At 38.4% G+C, this 17,169-nt stretch overlaps 1 protein-coding gene across 4 annotated transcripts in view; it reads left to right on the forward strand.

The window, feature by feature from the left end:
- The window catches only part of AFF2 (ALF transcription elongation factor 2), a 349,128-nt gene that overhangs the window by 84,498 nt on the left and 247,461 nt on the right, over nt 1–17,169 (forward strand). For all 4 annotated transcript variants that reach the window (XM_054839106.1, XM_054839107.1, XM_054839108.1 and 1 more), the window contains exons 2-3: nt 3,141–3,261; nt 10,717–11,607. In XM_054839106.1, coding sequence (XP_054695081.1) covers nt 3,141–3,261; nt 10,717–11,607 — 1,012 coding nt within the window. The remainder of the gene's footprint in view (nt 1–3,140; nt 3,262–10,716; nt 11,608–17,169) is intronic.

The following is a 17,169-nucleotide window of genomic DNA, read 5'->3' on the forward strand; positions in this document are numbered from 1 at the left end:
ATAAGAGAGATTTGGATTGATGCAGAGGTAGCAGTTCACTTAGAGCTTTGCTTGTGTCATAAAACGGATGCTCACAGTTTGGTAGTCTGTAAACATTGTTGGGGTCCAGGGCATGAGATGTGCCTTTGAGCTCACCTCTTGGGTGCATGGAATAGATACCTTTCATAAACACACGCTCCTCAGTATGTTGTGTTGGAAAATACTGATTTTTCAACCTTTTGCTGTTAACACTGTAAATAGTGTCTTAGCTTAAGTTAATGTCTTTTAAAGTAATGATGTCACTTTGAATTACTGCCTTTTTCATAATTTTTGAATTTGTGGTTTTGTAACATGTCATAAAACATATCTAAATAGTCTTAGAGCCTTTGCTGCTTTTTCTCAGATAGGATATGGCATAATGCCTCATTTGGTTCCCTAAACACTTTGCATTCTTGAGACCAGAGCCAGCTTTTAGATAGCAAAGTGCTGGAACCTCATGTGAAGGGTGAGATCTGTTCTGTGCTGTAAGCTGTGATTCTGTGATCTGTGTGTTCAGTGCCCAGATGCAGTTTGATTCGAACAGGCCCAGGATTTCACCCTGAAACTCCAGGCCAAGGTTGCCATTGGGAAGCTGTAAAACGCAGCTCTGGCTTTCATGAATAATTCTTTCTGAAGTGAATGCTGGCAGTGCCTGGGATAGGACTGCTCCCATAAGCAGAGATTACTTATGCAGGATATAAAATCCTGCTTACACTAGATCCATACTGCTGGTATTGAGCCTGGGCTCATAACTTCATAACTTCTTGCTGCAAGAGTCACACAATCTATGGGTCAAACTGCCAAAGAAATCCCTGGAAAACATCTCCTGTGAGAGAGGTGAATACAGTGTGTTCTTACTGCTCCTGGGCTGGATTATTCCTGGGCTAAACCAGCCCCCTACTCCAGAAGAATTGTGGGGAGAGATGGAGCCAACCTTGTCCTCATCTTTGTGCACCGATTTGGGAAACAGTTTGTACTCACTTATTCCCATACCAGTGGATTTTAATCTTGATTTAGGACATGAAAGGGACACTTGTACCCCCCCTTCACCTTTTAGTGAACAGGTTGCTTGTGGCTTGCAGTATTGTCTCAGCAATATGATAATGTATAGTATAGTAAAGTGGCTGTTGCTTACAACAATTTCCCTTCCATATCCCCCAGAAAACCAGCAAATAGTAGTATAGCTTCTGCAAAAATGCCAAGAGTGATTATAACAATGTTCTGGAGCTTGATGTTGGTGCCAGTGATGTCACTACATCAGGAGGTGTTATAAATAAATAAATAAAATGTAGCATCTTTTCAGCCTTCTAACTTGGAAAAGGAAAATGTGGATGAAAATCATTCAGCTCAGCCTATGTAGTTGGCTTTGCGTTCAGTGTACAAGCCATACTCAAGCCTTATGCAATCCAAGCCTGAGTGATCTTGAGTTGCTTAAACCAATTATTAATTCAAATATTTTATTTAGGGGTCTCATTGTGACATTAGTCTTGCTTTTTTTTCTTTCCTTCCTTGTACAAAAACAAGTATATGAGTGTAAGGATACATGGAGTCGTCAGGCAACAGACACATACTTCCCTGTGCTCTCCGCAGGGCTTGCAGGTTCAAACACAACCTGCCTGAATCATAAGAACTTTAATTGAGTAGATAAAGAGGTCCTCATAATTATAAACTGCAGTAGGTATAACAAGAGGCTAAATACATAGCTGTGGTTTTAATTAGCTGGTGCTTCAAATTAGTAATTGTGGTTTCACTCAGAAATCAGTGACTTTATACACTGTTAAAGCCTCATCACTGTGCAGTTCATTCCTCATTATATCTCTCGGTGTGAAGCTTTCAATACAACATCACGCTGAGCTAAAAAGGCAAAAGTTGTAGATATTTGGTTATCTTCCAAGTGCAGTGGAGCTCTATGGAGATTTAATTCATTCTCACTATAGATAGCAGAATTAACTGTTCTTTGTTACATATGTAATATGTATGTTTGTACGTATGCATTTGTACATAGAGGGTGTGCATGGATATGTGCGTGCATGCCCAGAATCTATCAGGGAAATACTGCTTGCAACAGATAACATCAGTGCATATACTGAATCTGCTATTCAAATTGTCGTCTGGAATTTGGTAGCTAATTAACTGACACAAAGCAGAGCCAAAAGCCTCATAACAAATCAAATATGGGTTGAAAGCACAGAAGTGTCCCTTAATGCTTGTCACATGAGAGGTTGTCAGTGCAAGTTGAAGCATGGATCTTTTTCTTTCCTCTTTCCTTTCCTATTTTTCCCCCTCCTTCAGGGTTTTAATTATATCTTTTCCCTTAGAGGAGCAGGAGGTAGTTTGCAAAGCCAAGAGACCAAAGTACTTCAGTGCTATTCAGGGGAAAGTGAATGTGGTCTCTCAGCTTGTCATCTAGGTCTGGCAGGTGCACAAAGTAAGCTGACATACAGATAAGTGCCACTCGCCATTGCTATGCTGAGGTGCTAGATCCTTTTCTCTTTGTTTGTGTGTAGAATTATCTGATACTGGAATCGACTATCCTGAAGTCTCTTCTGGGAGCCTGCTACAAAAGCACTTTTTAAAACCCCCTGGATGCCTGCAATGAAGCCGTACATAAATTTTAACAAGTACATGGGATAGAATTAGGTGGTCTAAATCACATGAGGCTGAACTGGAGTATTGGGATGGATGGAGACAAGTGTTACACAGTTAAATGGATTTGAAGATGTTGCTGTGCTTCCTTGACTTCATGTTTGCTTTCTCTGCATGTTCTTTGTGCGCACGCATGTGCGTTTGTGTGCGTGCGCACATGTATTCTACAGACTATTCACACAAATGCGTGAAAATGTATTTTATTCTTCTACGCAATGCTTTGTTAATTTGAAAAGAACATTTCTGTCTGTTTTCATTTTAGAATTGTACTGACTGTCCTACTGCCCAATTTCATATAGTATTATGATCCTAAATTTACATTTAGGAAAATTATTCAGTGGCTGCTTCTTTCTTTCAGAATTGTCCTCAGGAATTGCATTGTTTCTGATGTTTTGCTGCTGTTACTGATAGTAAAGAACATGTAACTAAATTATGGGGAAAATAATGTGTTGTCTTTTTTTCCTTCTCTTCTTCAGTCACTATGAGCAAGACCGGAGTGCGCTTAAGCGGAAAGAATGGGAGAGAAGAAACCAGGAAGTCCAGCAAGATGAAGATCTGTTTGCTTCAGGTTTTAACCTCTTTGGGGAACCCTACAAGGTAAATTGCATTGTTATGCTTTACATTTTCAGAATGTCTTTTACCTGAATGCATTTTACAAATACAAATAAAGCTTCTTATCAGCTGTAAGAAATGAAAGTATCGCATCTGCCATGGTACTTATACTCTTGCATACACTGATTATCCAAATCAGCCTATGACAGCAGAGCAAACTGAATGCTCTGCCCAACATTGCATGCTAGCATTGACAGAATCAGGAATTGTGGTTACAGTCCAGTTCAAGATTTCTTCCTCTGAACACACAGCAAAGTCCTGCAATGGAAGTATGTGCAGCTGATATCTCTACAAGTGGGTTTGTACCTACAAAGCTAGCACTTAGTCCTTTTATTTTTGAGAAGAAAATATACCTGAGTTATTAAAACCAATGTCCTCTCTACAGATAATGAGACCATAAGCTTTCTCGTGCAATCATAACCATCCAAAGAAGTCTTTTGGGAGACTGTGTGAATCTTTGGGGAGCATAACAAGGGTATGAAAGGGACTTATGACAAGTCTTATTCTCTCTAAGGAGCTTTGCTGCCTGAGATTTTACTCACCAAGGGATGTCCCCCTTTATGATTTCTTCTGCTTTGATTTTCAGTTAGACATTCCCTGAAGAATTCATCAGAATGTTAATTTCCATATTTCTTTCTCCTCCCAATCAGTGACATCCATTGAAAGACCACCACTTCATGTTTCCATTTTACATTGTTAGCAGCTGTAGGGAGCATGAGGGCTCTTTGAAAATCACCCAAAAAGGAGGAGGAAAGACTGGCATTATTATCAAATGGTCTGTAATAACTGTAGACTGGGAGAGTGTGACGGACACACTTGACTCCTAGCTGTACTTTGGTTCAGGCTGACTAAGGAGCAACAGACCTCGTGTCCTTGGGGTGAACTTGTGAGCTGGAAAGCCCTTGGTTATGGACAAAGGAGTGAAGATGTCTTGAAAAGTATTTTGAAAGGTGGTTTTGAAACCCAAAAGTGCAAGATAACGAAAGTGCAGAATAAGATATCAGAGCTAAAATGAAGACATATATCTTGTCTGTACTATTGATTAGCAGCCAACTACTTCACCCTATATATTTTACCATCAGGATGGGCCCAATTGGAGCTCTCCCTGAACTGCAGCTGGACTGCATGCCAGGTAACTCTCCTCTTGAGCAGAGATGCCTCTCAAGGGTAGAGATTCTTTACCTGAGACTAAGAGATCCCTCACTTATGGCAGATCCTCGGTAAGTGACTGATAGCACGCTGAATTAATACAATGAAACATTACTAATCCATGTAGCTACTCAATATTATTGTAAATACTGTATGGATAATTCCATCAGAAGTAAACCCTTGACAAAGTCTGAGACTAAGACTGGATCCAGCCGCACCTAGACTCCAAAAGGAGTTTAGAAAGCAAAGGGGTCCCCTCTAAACCTCATGACTCAACAGGAGGGTCCTCCTTACTCTTTGTGTCTCTGGTCTCTGTGTGACTCATTCTAACTGGATTCTAACTCAATTTTGAACAAAAATTAACTGAACAAAATCAGTTCATAGTAAGTTATTATTCCCATAAATAAAGGTGCTAAAATGTGGTCCAACGCAGAAATAGCACTTTCATTTGATTTTTACAAAAACAAAACAAAAACCCCACAAACAAGCTGTCCTAGTGCATAGGCCTTATTTGACTGAATAAGTCTCTGTCACGGATGAGTGGAATGCACCTCACTCAAAAGAGAAAAGCAGCAATGTTTTATTGAGGTAAAATAATAATTTGACAGAGTTCAGTAAGTCTGATGGAATTTAACACAGTTTAACAGTGGTTTGACAAGGTTCAATAAGTTTGATGGCAAGGTTCACCTTATTAATTACTGCACAGGAGAAACATACAAAGGAAAATTGAGTTAGAATCCAGTTAGAATGAGTCACACAGAGACCAGAGACACAAAGAGTAAGGAGGACCCTCCTGTTGAGTCATGAGGTTCAGAGTGGACCCTCTTGCTTTCTAAACTCCTTTTGGAGCCTAGGTGCAGCTGGATCCAGTCTTAGTCTTAGACTTGGTCAACAGTTTATGTCTAATGGAATTATCCATAAAATTTCCTGCAAGTCATGCAAACATTTTTGTTCATGTAAGGAGTCATTTGGATTTCAGTAGGTAGACCAATATGCAAATGATTGCAAAATTTTGTGTCAGGAACTAAAATCACGCCCCCACAGTATTTACTGTAGCATAAGAATGATAATATCTGATTTTTACATCTGTTTAGTGTGCATTTATTTGCACCAAACATACATGGAGCATATGTTTTGTCAAAAAATGAACAACTAAAAAGCAAAAAAATTATCCTAGTGATTTTCCTGAGCAATGCTTTTTTTTAATTGCTTTTCACCTGCTTGGCAGAGAAGTTTGTCAGATCTGTTGGACTAGGCAAAACATAATGTATTAGTGTCCTAAAAACCACTGTAATTATAAATTGCAAAAGATAAAAATTAAGAGGAAATTGCATGCAAAAATAGTTACATCTGTCTTAAATTTGCAAAACAAAGAGAATCAAGACTGAATAGGAAAGCTAGGTCTCATCTACATTTTACACAGGGGGCAGGAAGGACAAAGTGATAGCCTGGTGTTTCCTTTGTCAGTTCTGCATTGCTAAGAGCCAGCCACAGTACAGTTTCCAGCAAACTAAAGAAAACTGGATCTAACGCTTAGTGGATATGTAGTGACTCATATTCTTAAGCAATTGCAAAACTAAATTCAGAGTTTTGTTCATGTTTGTTCTAGAATAAAATGAAGAGGCCATGAGGTGAGAACAAATGTGCTGCATGTTCAATTTGAATTCCTTTTCCATTTTGAGATGAACAGATGTTTCTGTGTGGATGAGACTCAAGGCCTCATGCACACAACAAGCTGCACCCATCTTGTCTCTTCTGGTAGCTCTCAGTGGGAGCAGAATGGGATAGAACACTGCCCAGCAAAGTCAACTATGTGGCCTATGATGGGCACAAGGTCCACATCCTCAGCTAGGCTAGCGCTACTAATGAGCATCAGCTCAAGAGATGGCTGGTACATTTCCAAAAGATCTGGGGGTGCAAGGTAAGATGGAGACTACAGTGACAGAGGGAAGGTTGGGAATATCGGGTCTCAGGAAATAGAAAACATCTCTGCCTTTCTTTTATTCCCAGACCTGTTTATTGTCCTTACATGTTTATCATTCCTTCCTCATTTGCTTTGACAGTAACCCAAGGAAGGGGCTGTTGGGATAGGGAACACCAGCACTGCTGTTTTGATGTTTTAAAGACTGAACAACTGGCAGCTGTTTTAAGATCACTCTAAAGCTGGGGATATTAAAACTTGGCAAAAGAAAGGAGCCCAGGTTTTCTCATGGAGCTTACTGCCATTGTGTGTCACGAGCCTCCATCTATCATCTCTTTCCTCTAGCTGTTAGAGCACCTTTCTCTCTATCCCTCTGTCAAATAAAACATAGATGATCATTATAGTTTTGGACAAGTGCATGTTTCTACATTGATTCTTTGTAGTATATGTATGTGTACACATACACGAAGAGAGATACTTGTTTCTGTGGGTGTATAAAATACATTTGTACATGCTTATTAAAAGATAAAAGCATTCTTTTGAAGCTCCGCTGTTTCATGTGGGGAAGCCACACCTTTGACAATGTGATGACATCCAGCATTATTTTGGGAAGGTCGGTCAGTAAGGGCTGTGTTGCCCTTTAATGCAATTGGGTTGCAGGTCTTGCCTTCGAACTCTGGTGCAACCTCCCAATGCTTGGTTTTGCAGATGTGATCAGAGAAGAGCCTGCAGTGTTATGACAACAGGCATTTGAAAAAGCAATGTCAGAGTTTTACTAAGAGAAGCTGCAATTTTACTACTGAATTGTTGATACCTTTTAATGTTTTCCGTTAGTAAAGAGTTTCAGAGATGAGTATTTTGGAGAAAACAGTAGGAGTATTTTTTTTACTTTTCTAAAGAATTGCCTCAGAAGAGTTCAACTTGAGAAAGAGAACCCAATGGGCAGCATTTCCATTGGGGAGCCTTTGGTGAACATTAAATCATTTATCTTTTTCAGGTAAAGCCCCTCCATGCTATTCAAGTTTAGCATAAAAAAGATCTCAGCTTCGATTCCATGGAGGTTAGTTTAACTATGAGGCATGAGAAAGTGAATGAATTATGAAACCTCAAGTTTCATACAAATCTTCACAAAACCCTTGTAAATTGGGCCTATAGTTTGAGTGCATTAGTCCTTTTCTTTGTAAAACTATAATGCAGTAGCTAGCTAGCAAATTAATCTTCCGATAGGGTTCTGTTACAGATCTTTTTTGAAAGCAATAGAAGCAAATGTAGGAAGGTGTACATTTCCAAAATTAACAAGAGCCTAGAATGAGGGGGAAGGCTACTAGCCATGAGTCACAAACCAGACGTATAATTTATGCCTTGGAATACTCAGAAAATGCTGCATTTCCTTGAGAGCGGCAAAATTGCGATTCAACATGCTGTTCAGAAAATAAGATGTAAAGAGGTTTCCTTTAAGAAATCAGCCAATTATCCAGAATATGAAGGTAGAAATTGTCCCCAATCTGGAAGTAACAGAGAGCAACCAGAAATTATGACTGGATTTTGTATTTGTCTTGCCGGTATCCAGGCTTGTCAAGAATGCTTCTCACAAGAGCCCTGAATTTGTTGAGGAAATAAAATAAAAGCATTAAAAGCTTTATGTTTTAAATGCAGGGAGTGGACTGCACTACACACCTGAGTTTGTTCAGGTTGTGATGCACAAGTCTGGTCTTAGTTGTGTCTGCTCTATTTTTATTTAAGAATAAGCCAAATTAACACTTGCATTCGCTATGTGTTTTTCTTTGCAGTCTGGTTCAAAGGCCATTGAATAGAGTAATAATCCTTCCATTGACTTCAATAATTATTGGATATGAGCTTTAGTGCCCTTAAAATATGCTAAAGATGTTTAAATTAATTTAATCTCCATGCTTTTCAGGAAATATATTTTTTTTATTAATGCTCCTGGTAAATGACTACAAATAATAATACCTAACATTTATATGGTGTCTTTTAATTCCAGGATGTGAACATTCTGCATAAACCAGAGTTAATATCAAGCAAAATTATATTTATCATTAAGTGACATGTAAAAGAAAATAAATTGAGAGAATCAGATACCTCCAACACAGAAATGATTGAAAAGCTCTACGTTCAAATTAAAATATTGATTCTCTCTGCGAGGATCTAGACAAGAGCCATTTAATGTGCTGTGATGTTGAAGTGTTACAGTGATGATACGTTGTCAGTACTACTTTTTTTTTTTTTTTTTTTTTTTTTTTTTTTTTTTTTTGCTTTCTGGAAAGATCGCTAAATGCACCCTGGAAGTGTAGCTGAACCAGAAGTGAAGGTCGGTTGGTCAGGCTGTTTTTTGATAGTTGGTTGTTTCCCCATGTGCTATCCCATAAGGAGTTAAAGTGTTTGGGGAAGGAGGAAACAGAACAAGTATGTAAGTGTTTAGACTTCGCATCATAATTCCTGCTGGGCCCTTAAGCACAATGGAATCTCCTTGTTTTAAATTTGGGGGTTGAAGAGAGAGAGCCTGGTTTTGGCTGCTGCCCAAACAGCTCATTGTGCAACTCAGTCGAAGGAGACTGCTCATATACAAAGAGCTTATTCTTGGCTTAGTTAGAATATAATTTTTGCCACTAAAATGACCAACCTAGGGACTTAGTGAATAAAAGTGATTCGTGGTTCTCCACAACTGGGATTATTAACTGTGTCAGTTAGGAGCACTGGCAAAATGCATATAGATGAGAACAACATTGAACAGTTAATTTTTAAATCACTGCTTCAGTGCAGTGGTAATACATGTTACAATCCTTGAGAATGAGCAAAAGGAAATTTGCATTTATTATCTTCTTTTTCAACATTTTTTATGGCATGTGCAGTGCTAAGGGGAAAAAAAAATCTTTCTGCAATATTCTTCTTGTCTCTTGACTAGTTCAGCAGTGGGTAATATAAGCAGATATTTCAGAAGAAATCCATGCATGGACTTTTTTCATCACTCAAACTTCTACTTAATAATTGAGGAAAATGGGATCAGTGGCATGGTAGGATCCCTTGTCGAGGAATGAAGTGCAACACTCTTAACCAAGCACAAGCTCATAGTACTGCCTTTCCCCATCTTTATGGCCTAGTGTTAAGGTGTCTTTGGACTGTGGCACTTCTTGCTGTATTGAGTGAAAAAAACCCAAACATAAGTAAAAGAAGGTATAGTTGTCTGTATCCTGAACTATCTTAAATACACTGCAACTTTGTCATTTAATTCCAGACTGTAGAAGTTAACCATCTGCTTGACCAGAAACTATAGTTTTGCTTTGTTTTTATCCTTTGATTCTTGAAAAGTAATAAGCATGGGGAATAAGATGTTTTAGTTCTCTGCTGGTTGTTTCAATGGAACATAAAGGTCAGTAAGAATGCTGGTATTTTGGGTCTCAGTGGGGTGAGTTAGAACAGGAAGAGAGGAAATTAGCTGTGTATTAATTATAGCTTCCAGCTTATTTGTCTAGCTTTTTACAAGTGAAAGGGAAAAGGAAAAAGAACCAAAAAAACCCACTTCATTCTTCAAAAGAAAAAGTATAATAGCAGTGAAACACAGATGAGTCAGTATTTATTTAATAATTACTGGAATTCAAAGAAAAGCACAATTCACAAATACCACCAGCCCACAGACAATGGAAGAATCCTGATACTTAAGAATGTGGCAATCATGTCTATTTATGTTCTATAAGAAAATATTTTGGAATGATCTTTTATTTGAAGCTACTGTAGCATTTGAGTGGGTAGAAGCTTTTTGTTTTCTGGATTCAGATGGTAGATACCTCAGGTCAAACTGAACCCTCTGTAGAAAAGTAATTGGAGCTACACTGGAGTGAAGAGTTTGGCGTTATATGTTTATTACCGACTACCCAGCTTCTATTTATGGCAGGCTTATGGGTCAAGGGGCTGATAAAGCAATAACATACTTAAATAAACTGTGTGATTGCAATTCAAATGCTCAGTAGCCAGTAATTGCACATTCATGTTTTGCACGATATGAAATGTACAAGCCCAACATCTCTGACATAAACCTAGCCTATTTTGCTCCTAACATCCATAACTGATGCAATTTAAACACTTCTCTGAGAGCATATTTAAGAAAATGGGAAGCAGTATACAAGTGTTACTCATGCAAGCCTGTTTCAAGAGATTCTTTGAACACAGTTATTGATAGGTTTTTCTTACATAACATATGCAAAATGTAATTGAAATTAAATTAAATGTCAGCATGACACCATTAAACAGCTAACATTTGCCATCTTCTAAGAAAACCATTCTGAGCAGTAACTACGTAATCAGGAATTTACTCACTCTTTTTCTTTATTTATTTATTTTTTAAAATATTTTAGACAAATAAAGGCGATGCCCTTGCAAACCGTGTCCAGAACACATTGGGAAATTATGATGAGATGAAGGACCTGTTAACCAACCATTCCAACCAGAGCCACCTTGTAGGAATCCCAAAGAATTCTGTTCCACAGACACCCATTGACAAAAATGAACAGAACTTTTTCCCAGAACCAAGAAACAGGATGATCCCATCTCATCAGATCAGCGGCCACTCATCGACATCAATGCCTCCGCCGCCTTCATTGTCATCTAATTCTACTTTGCTACACAGTCACCAGAGCAGCAGGAAGTCGAGGACAGACTGGTCGCGTGGTGGTCACAACTCTAGTGGGGCCCAGCCAAGCCAATCCAATAGTCAGCAGAGTCGGACAAAGCATAGCTCTTCTCATGACCAGCCACAGGGCAGGTACGACGACCTCTATAGTTGTCAGAGTGAGCAGCATAAAAGTGGAGGAACTGAGGAAGCAAATTCTATGGCAGCATCTTCACATTCGAGGAGGCATACTCATTCAAAGTCAGCGGCTGGAGAACATACGTACAAAGAAAACAGTCATTCGAAGTCACCCACAGAGCTTGAGTTTGTAGGTCATGGTCCTGGATCTCCACTTCCTTCCACATCTTTGTTATCTGCGAACAATGGTCTTTCAACCCAGAATTTCCCACCAGGACTTCACTGTAAAAACAGCATGGTCCAGCAAAAGCCTACAGCATATGTCAGGCCTATGGACGGTCAGGACCAGGTACCCAATGACTCACCTGAACTGAAACCTCCGATAGAAATTGAGAGTGGATATGGAAATCAGTCCTTTGGAACACTGCTGGAAGGAAAAGTGAACACACCTAGTTCGAAGAACAAAGTACCAAAGCTCAACATTCCTCCTGTTACTGAAGTAAGTAGTTTAAAATATCTTCTCTCTTGTACCACTTCAGTATATCCTGCACTGAATATTTTCCTCTGGAAATATGCAGTTCCATTTCCTGGAATTATGGTCTAAAACATTCATTTTTTCTAGAATGTGCATGACTACTTCTGGCAAAGTTTGTTGTGATAGTCCCAGTAGCAATGTTTAATGACATTTTAAAAGTACAGTTTGGAATACTAACATTGCTTGTTTCCAATTAATGTTAAGAGGCTGGATTTCTGTTGGATGCAATACATTTATACCAGTTAGAATTCTGGACCGAGAACTCTACTCTCAATTCATCTGCAGTTTGCACTCTTGCATTTTCAGTTAGGAGCTAGTTTGATAGGAAGATTGCTGTTTTAAACTCTAAGAAAAAATGCGGTGTTCAAATTTTAGTGGTACGACATAGTTCTACCAGTAAGGAGTTTATTTGCAGAGTTTGCTAAATTCCCATTGCTTTTAATGGAATTAATGTGGCTTAAGTTATGAGTAATGCTTATGAAAATGTGTCCCATTAAAGCTTTTATGCATTTTGAAGAGCTCTGAATATTGGGATTCAGTCCCAATCTCTGCTACCAACAGTTTAAGCTGTTGAATTTTGTATGGCTGGTCAGTACAGTAGTCCTGTGAGGAACATTTTAGTTGGTTCATATTCGTGTCCATTCCAAGCACAGATGTATAATAAGGATACCAATTGAACTATTTATACTCTGTATACTGTTTCTCTTATTCTGAGTTTCTCTAAAGCAGTAACCTGTGCAAGGTAGGTTTATAGTGTACGTGTGAGCAGAGTTGCAATATGGGTTTTTCATAGCTTTCTATTTTGCCCCAAATATTTCCCTGCTTGGTAATATTTTTATACTAGGAATGAGGAGCAATGCATTCTTAAACCACTTTATTGCAAAAGGTCAGCTTTTCCTATTGGAATAATTGTTTCAAGCCAATAATTTGTTTGACTATTTAAAAACTTGATGTTATTTATTAACATTCCAGGCAGCAACAAAGACTGATGTGTTTTGCAGTAGAGCTTGGAATAATTTTCTGGGAACTGCATCTGAAAACAGTAAAAGGCCTATTTATATCAAGTGGAAGCTGAGGGTTGCTTGCAGATGGTGTTTTATTAGAAAATGTATTTGTTAATAAACGTAGCTTTGTACAAGATTACTTTACAGATGTTTCTGTTTATTTTTACCTTAGGTTAAAAATCTGCTGATGTAGATGGCTTCATAGTCTGTTGCGATTTGTCGCTAGCATTGTTTGGCAAGTAAATAATTGCATGCAAAGGAAATAATGATGTTGCAAAAGCAAATACATTTTTTCACTTTTGTCATCTATTAACACTATGAGTCAATAGAGACACTTTAAAGTGCAGCGTTAATATGAAGTACTTTTGGAAATAGCGTGTACCTTTTGCAACTTGTATCAACTATTAAGAATGCATTTCTTAATTAAGAACTGTTAAGTGAAATCCTGGCACTGCTGAAATCAGTTGAATTGTTAGCAATGTTTTTTGGGTGCAGGATTTCACCCACAGTCTGCCTGCCTAGCTCTAAGACCCTCTGATGCAAGCTGTTGTTTTTGGAAAGATCCCTAGTCAGTGAAAAATTACATTGTGAATTTGTTGCTATAGCTGCTTTAGTTTATATCCTGTGTAGTGAAAAGTATAGGTGTATAATTAATTTCATTTATGATCAGATAAATGGTATACTCTAGACACTTTAGAAATTAATGCAGATAATAATCTTAAAACAGTCTGCATTATAAGAGCAAACAATAATTTGAAGAGGGAAAGAAAACCCAAAGCTGTGTTAAGGTGATGAATAACTTTCCTTTCCAATACAGAATATATGACAATAGCCAGACTGGTGGATCTTTTACAGGCAAATCTCCTCCTGAGTTTGGAGGGTTGGATTTTTTTTTGCCTATGTCAGGACTGTGAACTTTGGCCCTCTGTGTTTTTCCACAGATGTGTATCCTGAATTTGATTTACCCTGCGTTCAGCAATAAAACTCCTTCCAATCCAATGTTATAGATAACTGGTTTAGTTTAAGCTTAATCAGAACTGACAGTGCACACCTGTGAAACCCATAACCTTTTCAGAATGACTGCAGCGAGTGGCTCTGTTGTAATCTTTATACAATTGATGTGGAGGCTTATGATCCTTCGGTGGTGCTTATCAATTTATGAACCTTCCCATGCCACCTCAAGCTGTAGTGATCTGCTTGAAACAATTTTGCTCCTGCTCCATGGGTTTCCATCCTACCACTGTTCCAGGTGGTGGTGATCATCTTCAAACTAGCAGTTAGGAGAGTTACTTTTTTGGGGCATTTCTCCTTAATTTGTTCTGTGGCTCTCCTGTATCTTTAAGTCCATTTTTTCAGGTTGCTGAGTGTACACACAGAGTTTGCTAACATTTTTCAGTGATTTCTCTCAAAGTTTTGTATGCTTTTAAGATGAGGAAGTCTGTGAATAAATAAAATTGCTAGGTGATGGTCCTGCAATAATGGCATCTATTAAGACGTGCAAAGTTAGAAGAGAAAAAGACAGGTTTTGCTATCTTAAGGAGGGGGAGGAGAATAAGTAACCAAATATTTGAACAAGCAGATTTAAAAAGATGAGTTCATACAGATGTGGAAATATGATCTCATTTATCATGGCTTAATGGAATAGGATGTTGAGTGCCCTGGAAGCATTCTGCCATGTGTAAGGAAGTGATCAATTTTATAACATAATTTGTGTCACTTGAGGTGTTGCTCTAAGAATCTTTGCTCATTCTCTGGGCCCAATTCTTCCCTCAGAGATGCCCATCCATCTTTCAGCTCCTCTGGAGTGGACAACATTGTTAATGCCTTGCTGCTGGCATGTCTCCACCGTGCAATGGATTGCAGTTTAGTGATTTCTGAGCTTGTAGAGATTCATGGTAAGTTCACACAGACTTACCAGACTGGGTCAGGATGTAGTGTTAGCAGCACTTACACACCTGTGGACTAATCCTTGCCTCTGAGTGGATGCTGTTGTGTGATTTCCAGACCTTGACTCACCCCCACAGACCTAGTCCAGACCTGTCTGCACCATGTGTGGCCATTTCTGGTAGAGAAATAGGAACAGCAGAGTTTCTGTAGACTGTCAGTTATGTCCTGTAAGGATTTCTTTATGATTTCGTGATCCTTTTGATTTCTTTTACCTTTCTCCTTCATTTAGTATTGTTTCCTCCTTATCAGTATTGTTTTCTAAGGGTGAAGGCAAAAAATTTTAGTGTTTGGTGCCTTGAGCAAACCCCAGTGTAATCACTAGCACCCAGGCTTGCCAGCCTCTGAGATTCAGAAATTGTGAAGCAGGCCTTGCGGAACTGGGAGGCCATAAGGCCATGGTGTGACTTCAGGAGGACATGCAGAAATGCCCCAGGTATCATGGCAGAGAATTGATAACAATGGCCCTGGAGCTAAAACTGATGTAAAAATTGATAGAAAGCCTCAAGCTATAAGCATTATTTCCTGTTCCTTTCTTATTAACTTTCATCTCTTCAGTCTGTATTTACATATTTACGTACCTATATATATATTAATTTTGAGCTTGCCTTTAACATTCCATAAATCATGGCAAGCCTGGGACATCACAAAGAGCTTTTGTATTATGTAGAATTCCACCTACTTAAATTGTATGATGGCAGATGATTGTTACTTACCACTCAAAGAGAACTGCCTAGTTAAACCCTATGCATTTCTTCAAAAAAGTAGAGGTTAGAGACCACAATAACAGCTGATCCTCTCTCTGCTGCATTAAAATCCAGAATCTTGATACATGTATGTATATTTAAACCTCTAGGCATCAGATGCTTACAAATTATTTCAAATTGACTAACTCAGCAGGAGATAGCTGAAAGAAAGCCTGTACTTTTCAGATTGGGCTCGAACACAAATTACTGAGAGTACTGAGTAAAGCAAAGGGTTTTAAGGTCTGTGGGAACATCAGAAGATGTGTACCTGGAAAATCTTACGCGCAGTTCTCCAGAACAATGCATGGATTTCCAATAAATGTTTAGGGACAGGAAATCAAGGGCAATTGAGATAATGTTTGATTCTCAAGGCAGAGTTTTTAAATCTCGCTGCAAAATTGGCCTCATGTTCCTACAAAGTAGCAAATACTCATGTACCAAATTTTCCCCAAAATACAAAGCTAGGAACAAATCCAAAAAGCCTACAACATCTATGTCACCACCCACTTAAGTAATAAAAAATGGAGAACTTCTATTTTCACTTTACTTCTAGGAAAATATTTTGACGGGTTCAGTATACTGCAACGTGATAAGCTTCTGTTACGTGTTTCAAATCATTCTGTTATCGCTGCGTGTATTGATTAGCTTAGTACTTTCTGAGCTAGCTATAAAAAAGACTGCTCTCTTTCTGCATTAAAGAGCAAGAAAAATTGACAGGTAGATAACCATATTGATTCAACCTAAATAGTAAATGCAAGAGGCTTATATATGACTTATAAAACTCTTTATAGCAACCAAAGCCAGTTTCATATCTTTTTTTTTTAATTAAATGGAAAGTAGATGTCTTTAATTAACCACCCCCACACCCTTTTGATATACATGTTACTCTAGTTGCCAACTATAGTACATTACCATAGCTGTGGGCAAATCGCTTTTTTCAGATGCAAGCTTTAGCTGTCCCCCGGACTTTGAGCTCTGAAGAAGAATGGACTGAATCACGCATTAAGTTGAAATCCCTTTGCTTGGTTCATATTTCAAAAGTCTGAGGCCAAAACCAAACCCACAGTGCAGTATTTTTTGCAGTATTACAGGTTACAGCCATATGTTTTTCATTTGTAAATACTGTGAGAAGTAATGTTCTTGTGATACTGCTAAATGAAGACCATATGACAGCACTCAACTGAAGACCTCTTATTGTGGCCTTTCTAAGGCTACTGTCCGAATGGTTGGACAATTGCTAGCAAAGCTGTTTTGCAGGGATAGCAAGAGGATAGCTTGCCTATTTGAAATCAAACATAAATAAGCATATTTAGGGCCTGATTTTGAACCACTGTGACCAATGGGAACTTTGCATTTCACATCAGACTGCAGAACAGGGCACTTAAAGTCAGTAGATGTGGTTAAAAGAACTGACCATGTATATTTGGTTAGGGGAAGGAAGGGTTAGATAGCTTCTTTCCCATTGTGTGTTTGTTAGTGGTTTTTTGTTTTTGTTTTTTAAGCTACTCCTAATCTTTTCTTGCTGGGAGGAAGAAAAAAATCTCAGAGAACTCTATTTGTGAAGAGTCAGTCTCATGGTGTCTTGAAAAGCGATTTGTTTTTTAACCTTTTTGAAATTCTCCATGCCAAAGTAACTCCTTATAGATGGCTTGTTATTGGTCCAAGTTAAGTGTAAGAAATGTTATTCAAATGGTGTCATACGAAATGTCACAAAGTAAAATGACCTCAAAGGCTTTGGGGAGAGCACTAGTAGAATTTGTTTTGCTTGAGCAAAGATGTGGAGGCATCATTTAACAGCTGCAGGGGGGCTGTAGGGTGTATTCATAACTCTA

This window comes from Grus americana, chromosome 12 (assembly GCF_028858705.1).
Source record: "Grus americana isolate bGruAme1 chromosome 12, bGruAme1.mat, whole genome shotgun sequence".
NCBI lineage: Eukaryota > Metazoa > Chordata > Aves > Gruiformes > Gruidae > Grus > Grus americana.